The sequence below is a fragment of the Petaurus breviceps genome, unplaced genomic scaffold (assembly GCF_028583685.1).
Source record: "Petaurus breviceps papuanus isolate PSGF00001 unplaced genomic scaffold, PetGlider_PUasm1.0 90919, whole genome shotgun sequence".
In the NCBI taxonomy this organism is placed as follows: domain Eukaryota; kingdom Metazoa; phylum Chordata; class Mammalia; order Diprotodontia; family Petauridae; genus Petaurus; species Petaurus breviceps.
Window position 1 is genome coordinate 24520970 of NW_027187378.1, and position 23997 is coordinate 24544966.

At 42.8% G+C, this 23997-nt stretch overlaps 1 protein-coding gene across 2 annotated transcripts in view; it reads left to right on the forward strand.

Annotated features, from left to right (window-relative positions):
* The window catches only part of KCNIP3 (potassium voltage-gated channel interacting protein 3), a 160800-nt gene extending 140228 nt beyond the window's left edge, over window positions 1-20572 (forward strand). For both annotated transcript variants that reach the window (XM_069075600.1, XM_069075601.1), the window contains 6 exons: window positions 38-107; window positions 678-748; window positions 12373-12480; window positions 14407-14511; window positions 15926-15988; window positions 16912-20572. In XM_069075600.1, coding sequence (XP_068931701.1) covers window positions 38-107; window positions 678-748; window positions 12373-12480; window positions 14407-14511; window positions 15926-15988; window positions 16912-16959 — 465 coding nt within the window. In that variant the 3' untranslated portion in view covers window positions 16960-20572. The remainder of the gene's footprint in view (window positions 1-37; window positions 108-677; window positions 749-12372; window positions 12481-14406; window positions 14512-15925; window positions 15989-16911) is intronic.
* Window positions 20573-23997: the final 3425 nt, after the last annotated feature.

A 23997-nucleotide genomic window follows, 5' to 3' on the forward strand; every position in this document is an offset into this window, starting at 1 on the left:
GTGGAGCATATCACTAAGAAGGATGACCCTGTTGCAGGAATGTCCCACTGGCTTGGTAGATGAAGAGACCTTCAAACTCATCTATTCCCAGTTCTTTCCTCAGGGAGGTAAGTTTTCTAATAGTGAACTTGTCATTCCCCCAATCAAGAAGGATGATTGGCATCGTTAGTTCCCCCCCCCTCCCCATTTCCATTCCCCTAGGTGCTAAAGGGCCATTCATCCTTCAGTTTCATGTTGTCTCTGAAGTTAGCAGCAAGATAGCTGGGCAAATTCATCCCTTCATCTTTATCTCCGCTTGACATCTACAGCAAGGCTGACCGAGGATCCAGGGCACATTCTCGGGCCAGTGCTGACCTGTTGGCACGTTGGTCACTGGTGGCATGTAATAGCTATTCCCTCCACCTGCAGCTCTTCCCATTAGGCATCCATGGAGGTGAGAGAAATGTAGCTGTCAGTTTTGAAGTACCCTGCCTGACACCAGAGTCTTGCTTTCCACTCTCCAGAGGGTTCTAAATTCTTTCTGCCATCATGCATCGCGCTCCAGGCTGGGAAGCATCCAGTCCCCTGGGCATGCCCTGCACAACTCTTCCTGGTGGGAGCAAGGTACGGGGGTGGGAGGCCTCCTGGCAGGTCCCTGGCACTCAACACCAGCCCTCTCCCTCTGTCTGTCCCTGCAGATGCTACCACATATGCACATTTCCTCTTCAATGCCTTTGATGCAGATGGGAATGGGGCCATTCACTTTGAGGTAGGTCCCTTGTTCCTACTTTCCTTAGTTTGCCCTGGCAGGGGCTCTGGAGGGATTTCTGGTCCTGCTCCTTTTCCCTAGGCTTCCTTCATCTCTCTTGTGAAAGAATGAAGCTAATTCTATGTTGTCTCTCCCCTCAAGAGTCATTCCTTAGAGTCCCACTGACTAAGACATGTCCCCAGCAATAGTTGGTCTTTTCCAAGATAGCATGTTGGATAGTAGACAGTTCAGTCTTAGAGTCAGGAATTTCATCTCAGATGCTTGGTGGCCAGGCACTATACTAAGGATTAGGGATATAAAGACAAAAGTGAAACAGCCTCTGCCCCCAAGGAACTTTACATTCTACTAGCCCATGAACTTAAGCTTTCAGAGTCTCAGTTTCCTCATCTGTAAAATGGGTTAGTAATAGCTTGTACCACTAAGTAACTAGGTGACTTAGTAATTAGAGTGATGGGCCTGGGGTTTGAATCCAGCCTCAGACACTTATTAGTTGTGTGATCCTGGGCAAGTCATGAAACCTCTGTCTGCTTCAGTTTCCTCAACTATAAAATGGGGATGATAGCAGCATTCACCTCCCAGGGTTGTTGCAAGGATCAAATGAGATATTTGTAAAGTGCCTAGCACAGTGCCTGGAACATAGTGGGTGTTTAATCAATGCTTCTTTCCTTCCCTCTTCCCCTCCTAATAATTACCTCATGTGGTTTTTGTGAAGAATGTGTTTTGCAAACCTTGAAGCACTGCAGTTATCCCTTCCCCGTCATGACTTTCCCCATCACAGTTTTGATATATCACAGGTTGGCATAAGAAATTAAATAGGAAATTTGGGAGAAGTTTTGTGGAAGCCCTAGATGACACATGAAGACCAGCAGATGACACAGAAAATGTTTAGAAACTCAGAAATGCATAAAATATATGTATGGTATTGTATAATGTCAATATATTTTGTCTTTTAATACTATAATAATTCAGACTTCTCTGGAATGAAAGGAGGGCTAAAAAAATTTGCATGGATTTTCTAGATCATCGGGTTGGAGGGGGGGGCAGCTAGCACCATGCCCCTAACCCAATGATGTGGAAGGGGTAATTGTATATTAATGTATTATTGGCCACCTTGGTCAGTCCAAGGCAGCTTGGATATAGCTGGCTCAAAAGTCAGGCCCAAGTCCCTACCATATCTTTTTGCCCCTCAAAAGGCACAAATTTTCCATCTGATTTTATTCAGATTTTCATCTGAAGAATTTATTCTCCATGACTTGAGCCCTACTGTTTGACCCTGAGTAATTCTCTGAACCTCTTAGCTCCCCATGCAACTCTCTAAAATGATAAATTAAGGCTTTGATTTTCCATGGTGAAGGAAATTTCTCACTCAGAGCTCCCTGCACCAAAGAAACCAAAGGTTTGGTAAAAAAAAAAATGCTAGATTTTTTTCCGCCAGAGACTGGAAGGTCAAGAAGCTTGTAAGCCTCTGTTACATCGGACACAGCGGATCTCAGCAGAGAGGGGCAGCCCAGCCTCAGTGATCACAATGGATCCTAGGGCTGAGAAGTCACCTAGGCCAGTGTCTCCCCCCTGTCAGTGCCCAGATCTGTCCTGCTCTGAAGCAAATTCTTCATCTACAAAAATTTTGATGTCAAAGCTCCAAACTTTGTTTTTACTCTTTAAAATAATAAACTTAAAAAACAAAACGAAACCCTAAAGCCTCCTGTTCCTCATCTCCTTCCTTCCAAAAGCTTCCTCCTTTATCCTTGTTACCCTGAGCTGAGGCTGGGGAGGCAGAGCAGCCTCAGGCAGAGAGTCTAAATATTTCACACAATGTAGGTTGGTTGACAAACACTGATTTTATCCATCTGCCTGCCTCAGGGTAGTGTCATATCTAAGCTATTTAAAAGTGTGGCGTTATCCATCTATAGATAGCTATAGTCTGTCTCTCTGTCTCCATCTGTCTCTGTTTCTCTGTCTGTTTCTGTCTCTCTTTCTGTCTCTATGATTTAGTGCAGGGGTCAGCAAACTCTGGCCAGTGGAGCCAAGTCTACAAACCCCTCCCCCCTCTTGTTTTTGTATATCCCAAGCTAAGAATGTTTTTTTGTATTTTTAAATAAAAATTTGTTTATAAATGTAAAACAGTATAAAAGCCATTCTTAGCTGGCTGGGCCCTACAAAAACAGACTGCATGGACTGGATTTAGCCCTCAGGCTATAGTTTGTTGACCCTTGATTTAGTGGGTAGAGAGCTGGCCTCAGAGCCAGAAAGACCTGGGTTCAAGTCCTGCCTCTGACACATACTGACTCAGTGACCCCTGGGCAAGTCACTTAGCCTCAGTGCCAGAGACAACTCTCAAAGATTTAATTTTCATAGAATGTGCTGCTCTGCTTTGGTTGATGAAGTTTCTTCGTTTTTGTAGCTGTTTATTTGTTTTGGTTGTGTCTGACTCTTGGCCCCACTTGGGATTTTCTTGGCAAAGATACTGGAGTGGTTTGTCATTTCCTTCTCCAGTTCATTTTACAGATGAGGAAACTGAGGCAAACAGGGTTAAGTGACTTGCCCAGGGTCACACAGCTAGTAATTGTCTGAGGCAGGATTTGAACTCAGGTCTCTGTGACTGTGCTCTATGCCCTGTGCCACCTAGCTGCCCCTCATTGGGAGTTCCAGTGACGTCACAGTCCTTAGCCTCTCTATCTTTAAGTATCTCCAAAGGGTATCACATCTCCTCAGTCCAGTAACTAGCCACCCTCCAGTCATCATAGGATCATAGATTTAGAAGTGCACAAAATTGTAGAGATGGTCTAGGGGGAAAACCTCTTCATATTACAGCATGGGAAATCGAGGCCCAAAGAAGTTGTTACATACCCAAAGTCATAGAGCTACTAAACAAGGAATAGGATTCTCACTAGGAAGAAATTTTTCCTTTCATCTAACTTAAACCCTTCAACTATCAGCTGGCCGTCTCGGCTTCCCCATCTCCCTCCCTATCTTGAGGAGTGGGAAGAGGAATTTGACTGTCTGCTGTTATGGCTATGTTGTTGTGGCCTTTGTCTGAGGAGTCATCTCACCCCCAACCCACGCAGACCCGAGGCCTTGCATCAGCCCTGGAGGAGTGAAGATTAACAGGAAGCTGTGTTCCTAAGAAAGGACTTACTGGCCGTACATGTTATGGGCTCATTCACATACCTTGTGACCCAGGAGCTTACCATAGCAGATGGGATGCAGTCCTCAGCTCATTAGAAATGCTGTCTTTTAAACCTTGTTGATAAATTTTTAAATTTGCCAGCTCACTCTAACTTGCTTTCATTGGCTTTCACCCAGAGGATGTGTGGAGAAGTAACACCACTGAAAGAATTCTTTCTTTCTCTTTTTTATATTTTTATGGATGCCTTTTGTTTTTATAACACCACTGTTCATAGATATTGCCTTTCCTACTGACCCCCTGGGAGAAAAAAATAGTTAAACAAAAATGATGTCAGAGAGTTTTCAAAATTCCTTATTCCTACATCAGAGGTCATCTAGCCCTAACCAGGGGCATGGTAGAGCCAGCTGGAACCTGCTCACTAGAACAGATTGTTAAATCTTCAGCGTGAGCATTTACAACTTGGAAATCTTCAAATGCCATAAATCAGGCCTTAATTTATTGTTTTTATTGGTTATCTAGACTTAAGAAAGTAATAGAGAAAATGCTAATACTGAAGATTAAGCTTAAAAGTGTATTGCACATATACTTTTGGAGAGCTGGTTGTTAAATATTTACTAGAACACCCCTGAGTCTAGCTCTCTCATTTTGTACCAGGAGCAGACCTGGTACAGGTTAAGTGTCTTACCTAGGATCACATAGCTAGAAAGCAGAAATTGACCCAGGTCCTCTGACGTCAAATCTTTTTACTGAGCCAGCATTGACTTTTATAAAAACTCAGTTCTTTGCTTCATTTTATTGTTCTTTTCATTCACATCACTAAAGTTATTGTGTATGTTTTCCTGCTGGTACTTATTTATCAGTTCATACAAGTCTTCCCTAAGGCAGGAAGGCAGCACAGTGCATGGAGTCAGGAAGAGTTCAAATCCAGCCTCAGACACTTACTAACTGTAGGATCCTGGGCAAGTCACTTAACCCCTTTTGCCTCATTTTCCTCATCTGTAAAATGTGCTAAAGAAGGAAATGACAACCACTTCAATGTCTTTGCCAAGAGAACCCCAGATGGGGTCATGAAGAGTCAGACACAACTGAAAAACAATTAAACTGAACACGTCTTCCTATGTTTCTCTGAATTCCTCATATTTGTTATTTCTTATTACACTCTACCATTCATTGTAATCATGTACCAGGTTATTCATTCATTCTCTGATTGATAGGTGTTTGCTTTGATCCTTTTTTGTTGCTATTGCATAAAAATTTCAGCATTCTTTAAAAAAAGAGAGAGTTTTGTTAATGGAAGGAAACAAGTCTTTTATTTTTTACACCAGTCATTTCCTGAAAAGAGGCATTGTGGCATAATGGATAGAGATGCCCCCTCAAAGTCAGGAAGACTTAGATTTAGTCTTGATCTTGGACACATGCTGCCTCACTGACCCCGGGCAAGTCACTCACCTCTAGCAGTGCCCTGGGCAACTCTGAGGATATAAGTTGTAGAGAAGGTGCCAACATGCATCAGGAGAGTGTCTTCCAAGTGGAGTTGGGCTGGTGCTAAAAACCTATTATACTGCTTTGCTTCTAGACCTGAGTCCCCCAGCAAGTGTAGATGGCTTTTTTCTTGGAGTATGGCTGAGAATGGGAGATGATAGCTGGAGAGGATGGCAGGATCTAGTGAAGGTTTTCAAGGATGGGGGAGACTTGAGGACATTGGAAGGTTGGGTGGAGTAGGGTAGTAGACAGCAGTCCCTTGGACATAGGCGACCACTATGTTGGGGTTCCAGACTACTTTTTTTTTTCATGATCTAAGGAAAGAAAGAAGGAAACAAGGGCACTGTGCTAAGTGCTTTACAAATTTCTCACTTGAGATTCACAAAAACCCTGGGAGGGATGTGCTATTACCAATCCCATTTTATAATTGAGGAAACATAGGCAAACAAAGGTTAAATGACTTATCCTGGGTTCCACAGCTAGGAAATGTCTGAGGGGGAATTTAAATTTAGGATTGAAGCCAGAGCTCTATCCACCATGCCACTTAGCGTTCCTATTACTCTCCTTCCCCCCACCCCATATTTGCATTTTAAAAGAAGCATGGAGAAGGCAAGTTCTTAAACCAAAGAAATGAATCCTTCAATTGGTATTTGGGCGGGTCTGAGCCCTTCAGCTCACATCATTGTCCAAGTAAGACTGCCCTAGATTCAGGATAACATGCAAGCACTGTGTTCAAAGGGCATCTCACTTGGGGACCAGTGGAATAAAGCCCAGGTTCTGAGTCCTGCCAGGAAATAGAAGCCCGCCTCTAGGAGAGAGCACTGGATTGCTTTGCTTGGGGCTTCTGCCCCTGGTCAGGTATAGAGGTCTTTTTCAAAGAGGCCCCTGGTTTGGTGGATTCCAGGCTTCTAAAAATAGCTGCAGCTGAAAGCTCAAACCTCATCACAGAGAGGAAAACCTCTCCCAGAGTCTCAGGATCGATACTGCCTCAGACTCGCCTTTCTGAGGTTCAAGGGCAGCTAACGGGAAAGAGGCAAAGCAAGCTTGTTTGACTTGAAAAACCTCTGGATTGGTGGTGGTGTTAATAATAACTATATCAATAATGCTTTAAAAACATTTAAAAAAAAAAATACTACTAGCCAGCTCCAGGCATCCTGGAGGCACTATCACATTACTATCAAGTAATGTTTGTGGAGTAGAGGAATGAGCCTTGTGCCATCCTGGGAATCAGAAATCCCCCCTACTAACGTAGGTCAACACCTTCTCTGCAACTTGTAGGCTTGTACAGGTGCCTAGAATATGTCGAGGGCAGTTAGGTGGTATAGTGGAGATAGAGTGCCGGGCCTGGAGTCAGGAAGACCTGAGTTCGAATCTAGCCTCAGGCACTTACTAGCTGTGTGACCCTGGGCAAGTCACTTAACCCTGTTTGCCTCAGTCTCCTTACCTGTAAAATGAACTGGAGAAGGAATCGGAAACCTCAGTATCTTTGCCAGGAAATCTCCAAATCGGGTCACGAAGAGTCAGACATAATTGAAAAATGACTCAACAGTAACAGAATGTGTTGAACTCATATCCATAGTGATATGCAGTGGGAAGGATTTACCAGATATATGCCAGATGGGGAACTCAAACCAGATCTTCATGGCTCCCTAGTCACTACATCATGCTGCCTCTGAGAGGCAGTGTGGTATAGTGGATAGATACATCGGAGAAGCAATATTGGCTTTAAAGGTCTGGGTTAAAGTCCTATCCCTGACATATTCTGGCCAGCCTCTCATTGCCTCGAACAGCCTAAGACCATAAATAGATAAATTTCAGAGAAGGTGATACCCTGCATTGGTAAAGGGACTTTCTGATTGGGATTTCATTCTTTTGTAATCACAGGAAAATCTTTCTCCCTCTCCTCCTTCTACTTCTCTCTCTTTCTTCCTCTCCTCCCATCTCTTCCCTCTCTCTCTCTGTCTCTGTCTGTCTCTCTCTATATATACCCTATAGAATTTCTATTCCAACTTCCTGAAGCAACCTATTTAATTTCATTTATGTTATTCTATAATTTCTTTTGTATTGGGGTATGGTACTTTTAAGAAACCAGGCTATAAAAATGATAGACTTTGCCATTGGGAAGGAGTTCTGAGGAAATGAGTTAAATATAGCTAGAGGCAGGTATATTTACATTCCTCCAGTGAAGCAGAGAGGGTTCAGTTGACACTGGATAAATTAAATTTGTAGTGAACCCAATTGCCTAATTGCATGATTCCTTCCCCGCGCCCCTATGCAATGAAAAGAAGGCTTTTTGCAGCATATGAATAAATAGGAATGGAGAAGGCAGATAGTAAGGGTAACACAAGATTGGAATTTGACCAAACAGGACAGGCAATAGAACAGGGTGGCAAGGGATCCAAGAATAATTGATAGTATAAGAGTCCAGACTAAAGAGAGAGGAAGTAAGGGGTGATGGAGTGGGAGAACAGAGATGAGTGAAAGCATTGGGAGTCAGGATGGGCATGAGGAATAGTTTTAGGAGGGGTGAGGCAGAAAGAGAGATGGTAGGGTAGGAGATTGTGGCAGGATGGAGGAATTTCGGAATTCTGGATCACGGAGCAGTAGAAAGATTCCCATGTGACTAAGATGAAGTGAAGATGATGGTCATGGCAGTTGAGGAAGCTGATGAACTTTGGAGGCCAAGGTATCAAGGGGGCATCACCATATGTATTGAAGTCTCCAAGTATGAGGGTAAAAGTTGGAGTAGAGAAGAAGAATGTGAGCTAGGTTCTGAAGTCTTCGAAAAAGGAATGACCTGGAATAAATAACTGAACTGAAGCAGGTGATAAAGCTGAATGGAATGAGGCTAAAAGAAGAGAAGTGTGATGAATAATGGTGGCAAGAAGACAATTTGGAAAGTGAGTGTGTGACTTGATCCTTCTCCTGTCATACTGCCTCTGAACCAGGCACTGTGGACCTCTTAGAGCTTGGTTAAACATTGAAAATGCCAAGGTCATCCACTTCATCCTGGGCCTTCACCAATAGTCTTGGCTTTTGTTCTACCATTGGACTTGGATGTTTCTCAAAGAGAGAAGGAAGCTGATGACTTTGTGCAAATCCAATTCATGCTCAAGTCAAGATATCACCCATGATGTCATTGGTTCTCTTCCAAATGAAGGGCAAACCAATAAGAACAAGAACAAAAACAACATGCTGCTTCTAGGAGACAGAAGAAAAGAATCGCCCATTACTAAAGGGGAGACCAGAGCTGTAGTGTTTCCTAGGGAAAGCCAGAGTTCTGTTAGTGCAAGATGTAAGAACGTGTTGTGAAGGTTACAGAGAAGCTTGTTTAATAATAGAGTGAACATTCCAGGGAGCGCAATAAAATGGGTGGGTGGAAAATTATATGGAGAGGAAGTCCGAGGTGGATAGGGATGGGAGTATAGGGAGAAGACACTGATTCTGAAGTATGGTGATAAGGGAAGTGGGAGATGGTAATTTGCCCATCATAGGAGGGGGAGTAGCTAGTGGATAGGAGCCATTGTTCGCTCTAGGGTCATATGGTAATTAAATACAGAGTTGGCATAGGTCCTCACTGCCTTTGACTCATAAAGGGTCAGGATCTTTTCAAGTTCTGAGATATGCTAATGACTAAGAAATACATAGGTAATTGGGTCCCTGAACCTGACCAGATTTACACACAAGGAAGATTAGTCCAATAGTAGTATGAAGGACAGATTAGAGAGGGAAGAGAGTAAAGGTGGAAAGATCTGCTAAATCCAGATAGGTGGTAATAGGTGCCTGTACAGAGAATGGGAAATAGGAGAGATACTGAAGAAGTTGAATTGATGAGATTTGATTTTTGATTAGAAATGCAAAGGGTATGACATGAGGAAGAGTACAAAAATAACTCCAAGGTTACAAACATGGGAACCTGGGTGGAAGGTGAGGTCAAAGACAAAAATAGTAAAGTCAGAAAGAGGCCCAGGCAGGTTTAGGGGAAAGATAATCTTTCTGCTTTTCTGGACTCTTGTGGAAATGCCAACATAAATTACTCCCTCAGTGGGGGAAGCATTTGGGGGCAGTGGAAAATGTCCCTTGTGGGATATAGTAAAATTTGCATTCATAGTAGGGAAGGGAAAAAGCTACAGTGTCAGGGACTTGTGCTAGGCACTTTACAAATATTATCTCTTTTAATATTCAAAATAGCCCTGGGAAATAGATGCTAATTGTATTCCCATCTTACAGTTGAGGAAACTAAGGCAGCAGATGTTTAAGTGATTTGTCCAAGGGTCACAAAGCTAAAACGTGGTGGAAGTTATATTTGAACTCCTGACTATAGGACTAAGAGCTCTAATCACTGTACTGCCAAAGCTACCTTTAAAAATATGCGATCCCACTAGGACCTTTCTTCCAATGAGCAGTGCTAACTCTCTCTTCTTTGATATAACATATTTGATATTCCATATTCTTTGATATAAGATTCTAGATTTGGAGCTGGAAGGAACCTTGAGGTAAATCTAGTCCAGCCCCTTAATTTTACATATGGAGAAACTAAGTCCCAGAAAGGGTAAGTGACTTAACAAAGTCACACAATTATTAAGTGACAAAATCTGGATTTGAACTCAAGTCTTCTGACTACAAATTAGTTCCCTTTCCATTGTGCACACTCCCTGCCTCCCAGACCTGCAGAACCCTATGCTCCAAAAAGGAACATGTGACAAGGAGATTGATTCACTGGAAGAGTACTCTTTGAGTACCTAGACCCAGGGGTCTTATGAGGCCTAGTCTTAACATCAGAAATGTTGATTTTAATCTATTCATTTTTACTTTTTCAAGAGTCTTTAAAGAAATAAAACTCACTTATCTGCTGAATGTGGCAGGTTAGGAACTGACCACTGGAGTTATTAACTTTGCAAAAGAGGGTCATGAGCCAGAAACTTAAGCCCCTTTGGATCTTTGGGCTTTGAAATAGCTGTTGGTTTCTTGGTGGCATACAGGAGCCCAGTGTACCCCTGCATATCTCTTGCAGTCAGAAAAGCAGAATTGACTGAAGACAGAAGAAACAGCTACTGGGTCAAATGAGCCCCCCTTCCAAAGGGTTTGGTAAACAAAGGAATAGTGTTAACAAAATGGCAGAAGAATGTTTAAACCACTGAAGAGAAAGGAAAAGACATACACCTGTTTTTAGGCATCATCATGGAAGATAGTATGGGTAATGGTGTCATTAGAACTGTTATTTACAAATACTAGCTATACTTTTAAAAAATTTATTGATATCTTTTGTTATTAGATCTTCTAAATTTCCCACTATATATTTCTCCCCTCATCTCCTCCCATAGAGCCGTTTCCTACAATGAATAATTTTTTTTAAAAGAAAGAAACAAAAAAAGTTTAACAAAACTAACCAACACATTGAAAAAGGTTGATTATATACTATGATTTACATCCATAGTCCCCCAACTCTACAAAGAATCAGGGGGAAGCATTTTCTAACATCTCTTCTTTTGGGTCTGGTTTGATCATTATGATTTCGTGGCTTTCAGTTTCATTTGTTTGGGTAGTGATGATGTTCTTTCTTTTTATGTTGCTGTAGTTTTATGTATATTGATTCCTTGCCTCTTCTTCACTTTGCATCAGTTCATGTAAGTCCTTTCTTGCTTCTCTGTATTCATCAAAGTCATGATTTCTTACAGTGAAATAATAATCTGTATACCACAATTTGTTTAGCTGGTCTCTCAGTTGAAGGATATTGACTTTGTTTCCAGTTTCCAGCTACCACAAAGGAATATTGCTGCTATAAATATTTTGGTATATAGGGGATCTTTCTTTTTGTCAATGACTTCATTGGGGTATGTACCTAACAATGCAGTCTCTGGGCCAAAGACTAAGGGCATTTTAGTCACTTTCTTGACACAATTCCAGATTGTTTTCCAGAATGGTTGAGCTAATTTACAGCTCCACCTACAATGCATTAATGTGCCCATCTTTCCACATGTTCTCTCTAGGAATTACTTTTCTTGTCTTTTGTTATCTTTGCCAGCTTGCTACACATAAAGTAAAATCTTAGGGTTGCTTTGATTTGCATTTTTCTTAATATTATGATTTAGATAATTCTTTCATATGTTGTCATTGTTTTTGTTTCTTCTTTTAAGAACTTTGTTCATATCCTTATCTACTGATTTAAAAAAAGCTTGGTTTTATATGTAGTTAGTTGTCTTTATGTCTGTGATATCAGATGCTTATTTAGAGATATTTCATGCAAAGGGTTTTTTTCCCCACTTGATTACTTCTCTTCTCATCCTAGTTGCATTGATCTGAAAAGCAGAAGCTTTTCAACTTCATGCAATCAAAATTATCTATTTTATCTTTTGCTCTATCCCTTTTTGATTTAGAATTTCCTCTATCCCTTTTTGGCTCAGAATTCACCTTCCCTCCCTCCCCAAACTTTGAAAGATATATGATCATTTTTCCCTTCTAATTTTTTATGGCATAATTTTTTTTTGGAATTCAGGTCATAAAATGCTTGCTCAATAAAATAGCCCTGTCCATTAAAGCAGGTCCTGTAAGACTCTACTCAGTAAGCCATTGTTAGCTTAGTTCTAGTTATTATTTGGACCTGAAAATAATAAAAATTGTATTTCCCCCCAAAATTCTGTAATTTAGCCTTTTCGTATCAGGGTGCCACCCCAAATTAGTCTAAATTAGTGAGTTTTGATGATATATTTATTTCTACCATAGATAGCAATGGAAAATCTGGGTTCAAGTCTTACCCTGGAAACATACTGGCTGTGTGCCCCTGAGCAAGTTACCTAACCTATCAGGGTTCTAGGCAACTCTGCAAGATAAGAAGTTTCAGAGAAGGCACTAATCTACATTGGTAGAAAGAATTTCTTCGTTTGAGAGCTCCATGTATAGTACCAGTGAAATCACAGGTCCACTCCCTAACCCCATATTATTGCCAGTAATCCCCTATTAACAAAATGCAGCTGCCTTCAGCCTAGTACTTTTTTTCTCCATTTTTTTTGGACAGGATTTCGTGGTGGGTCTCTCAATTTTGCTTCGAGGAACAGTCCATGAGAAGTTGAAATGGGCCTTTAATCTCTATGATATTAACAAGGATGGATATATCACAAAAGAGGTACCTGCTTACAAGTGGTAAAGAATGGGTGATGGGGAACAGAGGATTGAAAACATTTGCATTCGTCAATAGAATGAGGACAGGTGTAAGGATTCTGGTCTGTGATTGGCCCAGAGTCAAGGTAAGGCAGGTGGTTTGTTTTAAATGAGCAGTTCTGCTTAAGGAAGGAGATTCTTAGCTTCAAAGTTTCAGTTTGATCCTAGAGTCCTGTTGCTTTGGGTTCTTTTGTGGAGTAAGACAGTGGGAGTTATGCATTATTTGGTTTTAGTTTTTAATTTTTAAATTAAATTTATTTTATTTTTAATTTAAATGAAGTTAAATTTAATTAAAAATTAGTTTTTAATTCGTTATTCAGCTGAAGTTGGATAAAATCCTACTCTGATGCCATATTATGGAGATGATTTGGTGTTCTTGAAGGCTGTGGCAGAAGGGGATAAGACCTGGTGGATCTTCCCAAACTGAAAGACTTTGGGTGTAAGCCCAGTGACACTTGGTCTGTCAAAACCCAATGCAGCCATCTCTAAGTTCTCTAAGCAGGATAATGAATTTTTCAGTCCTAGTATCCTTGGAGACAGGCAGCATGGATAGAGTGCAGGATTTAGAGTCAGAAAGACCTGACTTCAGATACTGCCTCTAACATTTAAGTCACTTAACCTCTCTCAGCCTCAGTTTCCTTATCTGTTCAGTGAGGGGGTTGTATCAGATGGCTTTTCGGGTCCCTTCAAGTTCTATGATCCCCTAAACATCTAAGAAGCTACAGAGTACCCATAATCAATTTTAGTAGTGTGCTCATATCAATCATGGATCTTTGTATTATTGAAATGGTATAATATTGAATACTGTAGTGTGATGTAGTACAAAGAGTCCTGAGTTTGAGTCTTGACTTTGATGTGTTAGTTATATGGCCTTGGGCTTAACCTCTTTATGCTTCAGTTTACTTAAATTCAAAATGGGGATAAAATCCTGGCACTATAAATTTCACAGAGCACCTGGGAGCCTCAAATGAGCGGCTGAATATGAAACACTAAACATGAAATAACACTTATTGGTGTTATTACTGCTTCTGTCAGGCACCTAACTTTGAGGGTTGACTCATATATAGGGTGTTTGGTATATGGTTCTTGACATGAATTGAATTGAGCAGTCTCAGAGGCCAGTGGTTTTAGAGATCTTAGGACCAGAAGGAACCTTACAGATCATCCAGTCCAATCCCTTCATTTTACAGGCAAATAAATTGAGTCCCAGAGAGGTTAAGTGACTTAAGATCACCTAAGTAATAAGTGACAGGGTCAGGATTTGAAGCCAGGTCCTCTGACTCCAAATCCCTTCTTTCCTCTCTGTTTTCCTGCATTTCCATAAGTGCAAAAGGCACTCGAGAATTCTTCTACCTCTGTGGTGACTGCTTAGTTCCTCATCAGCACTTGGGGCTCTCAAGGCTGCTGACTCCTAGCCTAATGATTGCAATCACCTGATAGTTCCATAAGGAACACTGCTCTCAGGAGCCAACTCACACGGAACAGTTTTAGAACCTATGGGTTATGAGCACAAAAAGAACACCAAAGACAAGACAGAGAAAAATAGGGCTCTCTTCTTTTGTTTACTACCAGGAAGACAGCATAGCCAAGTATCCTCCTGGGTACAGGAGAACATAATATAAGAGCAAATGACAGAACTGATGATAGGCTATTAGCAGCTGTCCCTTTAAAGGAGTGGTAACTTTCCTGAGGGTGCTCAGTGCCTTTGCCATTATCCCCACCACTGTTCCCTCTGTTGCAGAAGGAAAGTGTGGAATACTACCAGAAGCACCAGAACCCTTCCCAAATGAAGTTCGTTCTTAGCTCTCCAGACTTCCTGTTCCCTCCTCCCCAATATATGAGAGTCCTCAGGATGCCCCAGACCTCACCACTACCCTGTTCCCCATCCTAGGAGATGCTGGCTATCATGAAATCCATTTATGACATGATGGGTCGTCACACCTACCCCATCCTGAGGGAAGAAGCACCATTGGAGCATGTGGAAAGGTTCTTTCAGGTAATATCCCAGCTCCCGGGAAACGTGATGGGGCCAGAAATCAGAAAACATGGAGAGGAGGATAAGAGTCTCTCAGTTACATGACCAAGTTTGTGATTTCTTAGAAAGGATTCCTGAGGAGACAAAGTCCTGACAAGGTGATGGCAGACATGGTCTGAGACCACCACACATGAAATGTTTTAGGGAGGCTGACACACAGACTGCGGATCCCCTTCCATCTCTATTCTCCCTTTGCCTTTCTTTCCCAGAGATGACCCTCAGACTTTGGAAGCAACTCCATGAAAAGTAGTGGGATGTTAAGGAAAGAATTCTAACCTGGGAGTCAGGAGCTACAGGTTCCAGGCCCAGCTCCATCCACCATTAAGTATGTGTGTACCCTTAGGCAAGTCATTTCAGTTCTCTTGGCCCTCATCAATGAACTCAGAGACTTGGACCAAATGATTCCTAACCTCTATTCTAGCTCTAAACAAATTTACAAATTTTTAAGAAGAGGTAGTAGTTTGAAAACTAACTTTTTCTTGAGATGAGAGCTAGAGAGTGCTGAAAAGACAGTTGAACCATCCAGGTTAGAGATGGAGGTCAGTCACAGTTTCAAGGAAACCTGAGTTCTTATTCCGATGAAGCTGCTGACTTGCTATAGAACCACAGGCAAGACTGTTAACCTCTCTGGGGTTTAGATATCTCAAATGTAAAATAAGGATAATAATCCCTGACTTGACTACCTCAGATAATGACTTTGAAAGGTGAAGTCAAATAAGGAATTTGTAAAATACAAAATATGAGGCATTATTCTCATTTCCTGGAATTGGTCCTGAGAGAGGGAGACTGAGGAGGCAGATTTGGAAGTTTCAGGAAAGGTCAGTAGTGAGGGCAGGGGGTACATGGGAGATACCAGGAGAAAGAGGAGAGGGGGAAGCATCATTGAACATTTTTACATTGGGATGGGAGGAAGGTGATGAGGAAAGTAGCCCAGGAAAGCTCAGGTCTCTTGCCAACAGGACAATATCTTTTAAAAATTATTGATATGGTATCCAATACCTGCTTGAAAAATGCTAAATCAGTGACCACTGAAGGATTCAGGCCCAAGGATATTTTTCAGATAGAGGAGACCCTAATATGGTGCCTCCATATTGTAGGCACTTAATGAAAGTTGTATGGGGGGGGGGAGAGAGAGACAGAGAGGGAATGAGAAAGAGAGAGAGAGACAGAAGGAGAGAAGGGGGGAGAGAGAGAGAGAGAGAGTGAGAGAGAGAGAGAGAGAGAGGAAGAAAGGGAAGAGAGGGAGATGGAGGACAGAAGGAAGGAAAGAAAAGGCAGGAATACTTGACCCAATGAGTTTCCTGTAGTTTAAGATATGATTGGGAGATTGCTCCTGGATTTGAGTAGTTTCTAAAGAAGAATATTCATGTTTCAGAAAATGGACAGGAATCAAGATGGAGTGGTAACCATTGAAGAATTCCTAGAGACTTGTCAAAAGGTGAGCTTCCTTCCCCTGTTAGCCTAGCCAGAAACATAGCATTCCATTGGTTTAGAAGTTCCCCCTTCTGGGGATCAAAGGAAATAGGAATATTTGGGGGATTTCTCTTTTCTTCTTCCATATCTTCCCCACCCCTTTCTTTCCTTTGGGGAGGTTTCAGGGCATCTTGCTTAGTCCTGGATCCTCAGAAAGACTCTATCCTGTCCCCTCTCCTTCTGAGAGGCATTAACAATCAACTCTTAGGCAAGATGACCTAGGATTGTCGTGATTCTCTTAGGACTTTATTAGGAGTCTAAACTTTCAGAGTTCAGGCTAAGTGAGAACAGCCTAGAGAGTCTAGTTACACACATTATTTAAGTCTGGGTCCATTCCTGGCCCTCACCTAGCTTGGGTTCATCCTATTTGGAGTCATTTCCTGGAATCCTTTAGAGAGTCTGGGAAGCCTGGCATTTCTTCCTGGACCATTGGTATTGTCCCTGCCCCTACTTCTGCACCAAAATCCTGATATCATATAGCTTTCCAAATCCTCCATTCATACTCTCAGGCAAAGAAAAGGTCTGTATATAGGATAAGACACAGTTCCTTTGAGTGCACTGGTTTATTCGTGACTGTGACCTTTGGGATATTGCACAGATCTTTGGAGAAAATGGCACCAGAAGCCTCTCTCCCAGTCAATATCAACTGACCTCAAAACCTCTTCTAGCCAGGCAGCCCCTCCCCCCCTCACATGACCCAGTAAACTCTAAACTCCTTTTAATTCTATGTTTTCTCATGATGAAATTAATTTATGTTGAATTACCTAATCGCTATAATCATTTTTGTAACCGTTCCTAAAATCTGTTTACAATGAATTCTACTGTCATGGTGGATAGCTCCTAACAATGTCCCCTCTTCTTCAATTTTTTCTTTCTTACTCCAAATAGGATGAAAACATCATGAGTTCAATGCAGTTATTTGAGAACGTGATATAGAAGGGAGAAGCATTCAGCTGCCACACCCTCCCCAGCCTCTGCCTCAGAAGGCCAACTTCTTACTGACAGGCGCCACCGTCACAAGAAACTTTTTTTTTTTACTAATTTACAGAAAAAGAAGAAAAAAAATAACAAAAGTTTGCTACACACATACACAAGATTCCCCTAGGCTTGAAGAGGGAGAGAAAGAGACAGAAGGAGAGAAGGGGGGAGAGAGAGAGAGAGAGAGAGAGAGAGAGAGAGAGAGAGAGAGAGAGAGAGAGAGAGAGAGAGAGAGAGAGAGAGAGAGAGAGGGAGAGAGATATCTGGGCTGAGTATCACATGTAGCAACTTCTCTCCTACTAGGAGAGAACTAGGAGATGGTATCTTGTGGGCAATAGAGTGCCATCTATCCAGTCCACTTCCCCAAGGAGGGGGGCTATATCTCAGGGACTGGGTGAAATCTACACATTTCCAAAAGGAATCTGTTGCACCTTCTGTCTGATTAGGAAGATGTTCCCCAATTCCATTGGACAACTGGGTTTTACCAGGAAACAGGCTTGAATTCCCACAGAGGACAGACAGCACAGTCTCTAAAGGAGATCTTCACCTCTTTTCCTGAGGCCAACAGCTCCTCTGCAGCCCTTAGGGGCCACGGGATTAAGTTCACACAACCCTTTTCCAGTCTTGCAGCTCTTGAGACAAAATTGGTGACCCTGCACTAATGGGTCAAAGCTATCCATAGAGTTCTCTCCTCCCTATTTAGGGTATTATCATAGAGCTGTTAGGCACCTTTAGAGGTCACTTAATTCAACCCTCCTCTTTTTACAGGTGAGGAAACTAAGTCCCAAAGAAGGCAAGTTATTTGACCAAGGTCAAACTGTAGTAAAGTAGCAGAGCCAGGATTCAAACCCCAGGCTTCTCACTCCAGATCCACTGATCTTTTCCCATGATGCCACACTGCCTCCTCAGGCTACAGCTGTTCCATCCTGTTTCTAGATCAGCCCTCACTGTAGGGGTGCATTGTCCCCTGCTTGGCGACATGGCCCAGCTTGTCCTCCATTTGGGGCTTTCAAGGCTGCCAGGAGAGAAGTCATGAAGAAGGGAGCAGTAATCTGCCTCTCTGGGAGGTCTTTTGCTGATTCTTCAGGAAGTTGGGGGGCAGGGCGTGTCTTGGTTGAAAAGAAAAGCTCAATGTATGCTTTGTTCTTGCCTTTTGGTAAGTCACTCACAAGAGAGAGAACCACATGAGAAAACAGGAATTTCATAGTTGCTAAGCTCAGGACAGACAGAGGATGCCTATAAACCAGAGACCATGATGACGCACTTAGCAGAAGGATGAGGGATCCACCCAGGACTGCAACGAGGAGAATCGTATCCACTCTGCCACCCCAGGAAAGGAATAGCCTTCCAAACTCAGGGACTGGGGTTTACTTGATTATAGAATCTTAATGATAATCATCTTCCACTCTTGCCCCAGGATAAGGAAGGGAAATCCTTCATCCTGGCTCAAAGACCAGAGTCTATTAAGTGCAGCTGGGTTAGGGAGCTCAGACTTGAATTAACAAATTGTCTGGATCTTCTTCTCTGGCAGAGAGAGGGTAGCTATTGCGGCTCAGGGATTGGTGGAGGTGGGAATTGGGTTCAGCTGGTTCAGACTGGTTGCTGGAAGGATGGGAGCTCCATCCCTGGGAGAAGAGAGACAAATACCTGTAGGATTTAGAGCTGAAAGTGACCCTTGAGGTTATCTAGGCTATCTAGCTTCTTAGTCCCCAAAAGGAGACAGCTAGGAGACCCTCTGTCCCCTCACCCCCACCTACAGCAAAGAGGATAACTGTCTCACACCTGTTCAAAAAGCACAAACCTTAACTGCAGCCCCACAAGTGAGAAAACTTTGCCAACACCAAGAAGCCTTCTAAGGAGGCTGATCATTAGATACCCTCTTTTTTCCAAGAGAAAACTGTCCCATTCTCTCCCTGATGCTTTTTGTTTAAAGTTTTTGTCCTGGTGCCCTCCCCTCTCTTCCCCCCCCCCCCAACTGGGAGAAGTGGGAAAGACAGCTCCTGGAATGAGTCCTGTATCTCAGAGAAAGGAGAACTTAATTCCTTCACCTCCCCAGTGATATTCAAAAGCACAAACTCCTTGTTCCTGAATGAGTGACAACCAGGCAGGTTCCACATTTGTATTAACCAGGCCTCAGGAGTCAGACTGGTCCCCTGCAGCCCTAGGGATGGCATTGTGATTTTCAGGGAGGGATACTCAAGCCAGCATTTAGAAAAAGGAAACAAGTAGAGTCCGGGGGTACTGTTTGTCTGGGAGACCACATTGCCAGAAAACTTTAAGAAAAGGAATTTCTACCCTCCTCTAACTCCATCCTTTACCCCAGATGTCTTATGTGGAGTAAGAGGATAGGTTATAGGTTTATATAGGCTAAATATGACTCATTAAATTCTACACCTGGCTCTTTAAGTTTAAAGGGTGGTTAATACTACCAGGGTGTTAAAATAATTTGGGTTGCTGTGGTAGTTACAATCTGCTGTTGAGTGACCTCAAGAAAAACCCACCAGTGTGACTTCTGATCAAGTACCCCATGGGAAGTGGAAGAAACTTTTCTGTAACATTCTCCTCCCTAGGAAGAGGATCCTGGCTGGTTCCATAGGGCCTCAGAGCCAGTATCTGGTTTTTAGGGACTAAGAAAGTACAGCGGGGGATCAAAATTGTCCATGGTGTGAGGGACTCAGCTGCTACTCCCAAGGAACATTCCAACTAGATACATTCCATTGCTCCACAGCTTCTCCCCCCCACTCAGGCCTCAGCCCCAGCAGTGCAGAACCCCTGTCCTGCCGGTTCCCCCTGACTGCAGGGGAATTCCCATCCTTGTCCTCTGGACTCGGCCTGGCTCTGTGCTCATTGCACCAAATGCAGGGCCGTGGTGGTCCTGGTGGTTAGACAAGTAGTTTTGGTTCAAGGCATAGCCCTCCTAGGCCTCACACCTGATGTACACTCAGGGGAAAGAGTATCCCAAAGGGGACTTCAGTACTGAGCTCAGTTCAACCTCTTGTTACCTTTCTCACCAACACAAACCCAGGTCTCCCTGTCATTTCTCTAGGTTCAGGTTCTCCCCTCACTCCTTGGTCTCCAGTCTACATTCTGAGCCTTTCTCCCCACAACCACAGAGGAGCTCTCAGCGTCCTCAGGCTCTGGGTGTCCTCTCCCCTCCATCCAGCCCCACTCTGCTCCCTTCTCGCACTCTCTCTCCCTGCATCTCTAAGCACTAGGGCCAATCTGTCTTCTAGGAGCCAACAGCCTGCTGGGAATTCTTCAGCCCTGTCCCCCTCCTTAGGGGGCTCCCACTGCTGAATGTCGATCCCAGAGACCACAGATGTGCACAAGATGCTCCTTACTGTGTGTGTGTGTGTGTGTGTGTGTGTGTGTGTGTGTGAGTGTGTGTGTGTGTGTGTGTGTGTGTGTAGTATAAGGCATGGCCGCATGTCTGATTGGCAGGAGCCTTGACTCTGGTGTCTCTTCCCTCCTCACTTGTAGCTGGAGGAGACTGTTCCTGTTCACAATACTTACTTGATATTCAGTCACTGTATATTTTAATAAAATAAACTTGAAAAAAGGAGAGAGAGAATCTGGTTTCTTAATGCTGAGTCTGGACTCAGGAGCATGGCCAGCTTTTTTTTTTTTAAGAAATATTTTTTATAAGCATCATCTTTTTTTATATAATAGGAGGACCTGGCCTTCATTGACCTATCCCTTCAGGTATAGGTGGGTAGTGGAGAGGGAGGGAGGGTGCTGATCAATAAGGGTCCACTTCTTAGTGCCTGTACAATATTCTTTGTGTACCTTTTCTTGCTTTTTTTTGGAGGGGGGAAGGCAGGGCAATTGGGGTTAAGTGACTTGCCCAAGGTCACACAGCAAGTGTCAAGTGTCTGAGGCCAAATTTGAACTTGGTTCCTTCTGACTCCAGGGCCAGTGCTCTATTCACTGTGCCACCTAGCCACCCATTACAATATTTTTGCAGTCACATATTGTGCGTATATGCCCCCCATTACACTTCCATAATCTATATTTCCCAGTGTTTTTCTTCTTCACCCAGGGGGCTATTTTCTTCTCCCAGAGGGCCATTCTTACAATAATGAATAAAAAAGAGGGGGGAAACTGTTTGTAGCAGCAAGCACCCCAGTGTCCCCAGGGTGCCTGCTCACACAGGTTCTTGGATCTACTTTGTTAAAGGAAAGCAACTCAAAATGGGTTAACAAGCTTACTTTAATCAGTCAGACATATATCATTTACCTTGTTCAGGAGAAAAGGTCAGCACCCTGAACCTCAAAGTATACAGGCATAATTATCAAGACAGAAACATCAAGTAGACAGATTTCCAAACTGTCCAACCATTACATCCATACCCAGTCAACATCTGGGTTTCCACATTCTGGGTTTTTCAAAGCCGGGGGACTCTCAACAACGGCTTCCCAGAATTCAGATCAAATCACAGAATACTTCTCAAAGTGAGTCCCAAAACAAAGCTACACATCAGTGCTTATATAGCCTTCTCCTGGCTCAGAGAATGTAACAACCTTTTTGACCCACTGGCCAATCAAAAAGTATCTACTGAAAAACAAGCCTCCCTCCCCAGGCTTCTGGTGCACTTTAGCCTAGGGGCAGGGAAGATCTTTAAAATTTACATTCCCATTACACTGTTCAAGAAAATTAATCGACATATTTTAAAAATCTGACACGCTATGCAATATTTCACACCCATAGTCCCCCACCTTTTGAAAGAAGTGGGATGAGGTGTCTCTCATATCTCTCCGTGCTTGGTCATTATAATTTCACAGCATTGAGTTTCTCTGGTTTTGTTGTTTTTGTTTTTTTCACTTACATTGTTGTAGTTACGGTGTATATTATTTTCCTGTTTCTGCTTACTTCATCTGACCTCAATTCATATGTCTTCCCAGGCTTCTTTTCCTACTCATCATATTCATGGTTTCATTTAGCACGGTCACATTCCATTTAGGTACCACAATTTGTTTTTCCATTTGCCAATGGACGTGTCTCTGCTTTGTTTCCACAAAGAAGAGTTGCTATAAATATTTTATTTTTAGAGGCAATCAGGGTTAAGTGACTCGCCCAGGGTCACACAACTAGTAAGTGTCTGAAGTCACATTTGAACTCAGATCCTTTTGCCTCCAAGGCCATTTACTCTATTCACTGTGCCACCTTGCTGCCCCTGCTATAAATATTTTGGCTTATACGAGGCCTTTCATTTTGCCCTCTACCTCTTTGGGGTATATCTCATGCAGTAGAATCTGCATCAAAGAGTATGGGGAATTTAGTCAATTTCTTCATATAATTCCAAATTGTTTTCTAGAATGGTTGAATCAATTCACAGCTACACCAGAAGTGAATTCCTATGCCTGTCTTCCAACAGCCCCTCCAATATTGACTACTCCCATCTTTTGTCATTTTTGCCAATTTGTTGGATCTGTGGCAAAACCTCAGAACTGTTTTGATTTGCATGTTTTTTTCTTTTTAAGGATTTGGAGCTTCCTTTCATTTGGTTATTAATAATTTGCAATTCTTTTTGGAGATAATGAGGGTTAAGTGACTTGATCAGGGTCACACAGTAAGTGTCTGAGGTTAGATTTGAATTCAGGTCCTCCCTGACTTCAGACCAGTGTTCTATTCACTGTGCCACCTAGCTGCCCCAACAATTCTTTTGAGAATTGTTTGTTCATATCCTTTTATCACTTATCTTTTGTTGTTGTTCAGTCATTTTTTTTTCAGTTATGTCTGACTCTTTATGAACCCATTTGGGATTTTCTTGGCAAAGATACTGGAATGGTTTGCCATTTGCTTCTCCAGCTTATTTTATAGATGAGGAAATTGAGGCAAACAGGATTAAGTGACTTGCCCAGGGTCGAATAGCTAGTAAGTGTCTGAGGATGGATTTGAACTCAGGAAGATGAATCTTCCTGACTCCAGGCCTGGCACTATGCCACTTAGATGCCCCGAAGAAGTATAAATTACTCAAATAGTCCACATGCTACTTTCTCAATGCCCTCTCCGCACCCAGGGGAAATGAACTTGGGGTTGCTCTTAGGGCAACCCTCTGACATTCCTCTTTTTCAAAGAATCCCACAAGTCTTTCTAAGACTTGTACTGTCTTGAGGTTTAGATCCTTCCAAAAGGTAAACAGACTTTAGAGACTGCTGAATAGGCAGACCCCCTTCTCACTCCACGGTCTGAAGAACTCCAGAGCCGTGTGGACTGTCTTCTCCCTTCTTCAAGGAGCATGATGCATCAGGAAATCTTATCGTTGTACAAGGTCCAGTGCCCAAATTCTCAAGCATGATGCTACTGTCAAAGCTGAAGCTGGCAAGGACTCTCCCTTCTCTACTAGAAAACTAGATTCTGAGATCACATTGCCTGGAGCATTCAAAATATGCCAGGACCTTTACAAAAGGGGCTGGAATATAGGAACAGTATCCCTGAAACACCTCCCAGGCTATGCAGGTATTTGTCTCTCACTTGTCCTGTGCTTCTGTTAAGTCACCTTGGGGTGGGGAGGGAGGTGGAAAGGAAGGATGGGACTGGGGCTGGGAAGTGAGGAGGAGAGAAATTCTATGCCTCTTGCTGAACTTTGGAAGAAGACAAAACAGAAAAGGCAAAGAGAAAATCCTTAAGAACTCTGAGCTTGCTTTATAGGCCATCAAGGAGTGGTTGACACTTCATCACTACTCCTAGTGACTAAGAGATCTCTGTGTCCCATCAATTTCATTAGGGGACCTCTGCATTTGATTAGGCACTAACAACAGCCCATGCCACATCATTTCATGACTGACTGACATACTTCTCCACTTGATCAAGAACTCCATTGATCAACCCCCTCTATACTTGAGGGAGCCAGATGGCATAGTAGATAGAGTGCTAGGCCTGCATTCAAGAAGGCCTGAATTCAAATCCAGTCTCAGACATTTACTAGCTACGTGATCTATGCCTCAGTTTCCTCATCTGTAAAAAGAGGACCATACTAGCACTTTCTTCCCAGGG